The following is a 4,036-nucleotide window of genomic DNA, read 5'->3' as shown; positions in this document are numbered from 1 at the left end:
CATCAGAATAAGGATCTGAATGCATGCCACACTTTTCAGATTTAATTTTAATTTATTTAATGATCAGGTTGCCTAAGTCATGAAAGTTTAAAATAAATATGTCTGTAGTTGTAACCTGATAATATAAAGATGTGACTTGTAACTAGAGTGATGAATTACAATGAGTAACTTATGAAATAAGTTAAGTTAAATTTGTTATTAATTTATTAGAACTGGAATACAGAATTTATTAATTATAAATTTGGAATTATAATTATAATAATTATACATATTCTGATTCAATATTGGACATTTTAAATGTTAAATTATACAAAAAAAAAATAAATAAAAAGCTCTGTTTGGGCTTTTGTTTGTTTTTTCTTCTTAATTTCAGGTATGTTATTTATATAGCCGATGAATGTGGTAGATTTTTCATGTTCCATTATATAAAAGCTTAAAATAAAAAGTTCAACTTAGTTTGTTTTCAAAATTCTAAGTATATTATTTATATATTGAATGAATATGTGGAATGTTCAATTATATAAAAAAAGTTTTTTAAAATTATTTCTGTATTTATTTTCAGTTTTAATAAACTAATTATTATTTGGCATCTCTGCTGACAATATAACAAACTTTAATGAAGTCACTGCAGAGCCATTCCGGACCGGACGGGGGCGCTACAGCACAGCGAGCTAAAAACGAAGTAGAGGAACCCGGAAGTGAGAGTGCGTCTTGGTGTTATTTTGTTTTCCTCTCTTCCCGCTGTCAGAAACTTGTGTTTTCTGGTTAAAATGGCCGTCAGCGCGGTCCACCTGGAGTCTGACGCCTTCCTGGTGTGCATGAACCACGCGCTGAGCACCGAGAAGGAGGAGGTGATGGGTTTATGTATCGGGGAGGTGGAGGCGTCCCGGATCGTCCACATCCACTCGGTGATCATCCTCCGCCGCTCCGACAAGCGGAAGGACCGGGTGGAGATCTCCCCGGAGCAGCTGTCCGCTGCCTCCACCGAGGCGGAGCGGCTGGCGGACTCCACCGGCAGACCGATGCGGGTGGTGGGCTGGTACCACTCCCACCCGCACATCACGGTGTGGCCGTCCCACGTCGACGTGCGGACCCAGGCGATGTACCAGATGCTGGACCAGTGCTTCGTGGGGCTCATCTTCTCCTGCTTCATCGAGGACAAGAACACCCGAACGGGCCGCGTCCTCTACACCTGCTTCCAGTCCGCGCAGGCGCAGAAAGGCTCCGAGTACGAGCGAGTGGAGATTCCCGTGCACGTGGTTCCGCGCGAGGCGATCGGGAAAGCGTGCCTGGAGTCCGCCGTGGAGCTGCCGCGCATCCTGTGCCAGGAGGAGCAGGACACGTACCGCCGGATCCACGGGCTGTCCCACCTGGACCCGGTCACCAAGATCCACAACGGCTCGGTGTTCACCAAGAACCTGTGCAGCCAGATGTCCGCCGTCAGCGGGCCGCTGCTGCAGTGGCTGGAGGACCGGCTGCAGCAGAACCGCCAGAGCATCGCGGAGCTCCAGCGGGAGAAGGAGCGGCTGCAGCGGGAGCTGGGTGCGCTGTGAGCCGGCGGGACGGCTGTCCGATAATGGGCGCATTGGTGCTGGTGTCTGCCGCTTTTCAGGCAGAACTCGAACCTTTTTCTGTTGCTGTTACCGGGAAACATGTATTGTTATGTAAATAAAAAGATTTATGGTTGAAATGGTTTGTGCAAAAGTCTTTGGTCACTCCATAAAGGCCATGTTTTGGGACTGGGAGAAAAGAATAAGAGTACATTTCCGCAAAAAACGAGGACATTTTGAAAAATAATTTCAGAAATTGTCTAGAAAACCCCCCCAGACATTTCTCAGTTTAAAAAGTCTAACAACTGCCAGAAAAAGCTCAGAAATTTTCTAGAAAAAACAAAAACATTTCTGAGCTCCAAATGTCGAAAAGTTGAGAGAAAATATTAGTGTTAGTCTAAGAAATTTTCTGAGAAAAACGTGGAAAATTTTCTGGAAAAGTTAAATTTCTAAGCTCAGAAAAATATTTAGAGAATTCATAGAACTTTTCATTTTCTGTTTGATTTGAAATTTTCTAATTTAAAAAGCTGAAAATTTCTACTTTTGAAATTTAGAATTCTAACTTAATTCCTCTTTTTAAGAACATCTGAATTTAATCTCAGAATTTTTTTCTATGATTCTTTAATCCCATATTTCTGACATTTATTTTTTCAGAATTATAATTTTTTTTCTCCCCTGAATTATTACTTTAGTCTTAGAATATTTACTTTTTTCCATATTGTGGAATAACAATACAATTTGAAATAAGGCTGTAAAATAGCAAAATGTGGAAAAGCAATATAAATACTTTCCAGATGTCTTGTAGGACTGACTGAAAATATTAAAAAACTTGGAATTTTGGTCCGTAATCGAACCAGGTCTACAGGTGTGAAAACACAGTACGACTAAAATAAAAGTTTGGAAAAAACTGAATGATCAAATGTTTAATAGGTATTTTATTTCTTTTATTTTTTTTTGCTAATTTAAGGCTTCAAACATCTGTTAGATATTAAGGTACAAAAACTGCAGAGTTTAACATGTTAATCGAAAATTAATATGAATTGTTCACAGGATATTTTAAAAATAATTTTAGAAATTTCAGCATTAGCAAAGTCGGATTGTTTATGTAACCAGACAACTTCTTGCAAACAGTCAAACAAAAAAATAGAATCAAGCTAAACCAGTCTGACAACTGTGAGGTGAACAAGCACATCATACTCATACCTGTGGAGGTTTGGATAGAACCAGATACGTTTGTTCAGGTCAGTAAAAACAGAATCACATTTGCTGCGTTTCCATTAAAAATGTCCATATGCAGTGGTGAAGAAAGTACTCAAGCAATGTACTTAAGTAAGGTACTCTAATAAGAGAACATTAACATTTGTACTTGAGTAAAAGAGTACAGGCTTTTAAAAATACTTAAGTATTAAAAGTAAAAGTACTTGCTGAATGCATTACCTAATATCATTTAGTGTACCTATTTTATTTAATTTTAATACATTAGTAATGTGCCATTTTAATGAACAATGCCATAGATAAAGCATGTTTTTATTGTGTTTACTTCCACATTGCATGGCAGGCACCTATTGTTCTACACCCAATAGAATGTCTGTTTACTATTGGGACCTGCCCATAGCAATGCATAGGGAGAGCAGTGACTGACTTGCACAAAGTGTGCCAGCATCAAACCAACGGGCACACTTTGGAAGGCTCAGGTTAAATTTCTTCAGGAATTTTCTAGTTTTTACTGATTATTGTTCTCCGAGTTGTGTTCTGCATGTGGGTCAGAAAATTAGATTCCAACATGACACAACTGACTCAGCCTTTCTTATTATTTTAAGTCTGTTTGAGTCCCAGGTTCATGTTTTCTGACGTCAGCAGGTAAAAATATTCCTCAGTCTCACAGTCAGTACCAGTTAGATCAGTTTTTGTTCATTTGTCCTCGTAATACTTTTAGTTTAACCTCACCTGTCCAGTCTGGTTCTACCGCAGTTCTGTTGGGTCACAGGTTTGTTGTTCAGATGTTCTTCTACTTTTTGGATCATTCCAACAAACTGTAAGTTTGCTTGGTTTTCTACTTGAACTTTGTCTTCAGGAACTTTATAGTTTGACATTTTTCTCTCTGTTGTTTGTAGAACAGGGGCACTACTGACTTGAACTCAAAGTTTCATCTCTCTATTATTTGAAGGTTAGTCTACAGGATTAGTAGATTACTGATAAACTGCAATAAAACAATTTGAAGAGCTGATATTTCTTTCCCTCTGAACAAACTGCTTTATGTTATTTCCTAGAATCAAATTCCAATCTTCACCATAAAAGTTAAACAGAACAGTTTCAAAGTAAAATATTATATTCCTAAAATGAGTCTAATTCAGTCAGATTATTAAGAAGTTAATCTCTGATAGAGAGGGTAGTTCAATAATTGAGTTGAAATCCTTCCTGTTCAGTGAACCAGTGAATGTAAATGTTGCTCCATGTCTCCATCTAGTGGACTGATAGTAGAAGTG

At 38.5% G+C, this 4,036-nt stretch overlaps 1 protein-coding gene across 1 annotated transcript; it reads left to right on the top strand.

The window, feature by feature from the left end:
* The first annotated feature begins 606 nt into the window (after window positions 1–606).
* Window positions 607–1,686, top strand: brcc3 (BRCA1/BRCA2-containing complex, subunit 3). Its single transcript, XM_015017314.1, has one exon. The coding sequence runs from the start codon at window positions 771–773 to the stop codon at window positions 1,551–1,553; it is 783 nt and encodes a 260-aa protein (XP_014872800.1). The 5' UTR covers window positions 607–770; the 3' UTR covers window positions 1,554–1,686.
* The last annotated feature ends 2,350 nt before the right edge of the window (window positions 1,687–4,036 follow it).

This window comes from Poecilia latipinna, unplaced genomic scaffold, assembly GCF_001443285.1.
Source record: "Poecilia latipinna isolate Pla-1442-1.1 unplaced genomic scaffold, P_latipinna-1.0 Scaffold2126, whole genome shotgun sequence".
Taxonomy (NCBI): Eukaryota; Metazoa; Chordata; class Actinopteri; order Cyprinodontiformes; family Poeciliidae; genus Poecilia; species Poecilia latipinna.
Note: the sequence above shows the minus strand (reverse complement) of the source record. Positions and strands in the feature narration are given on the sequence as shown.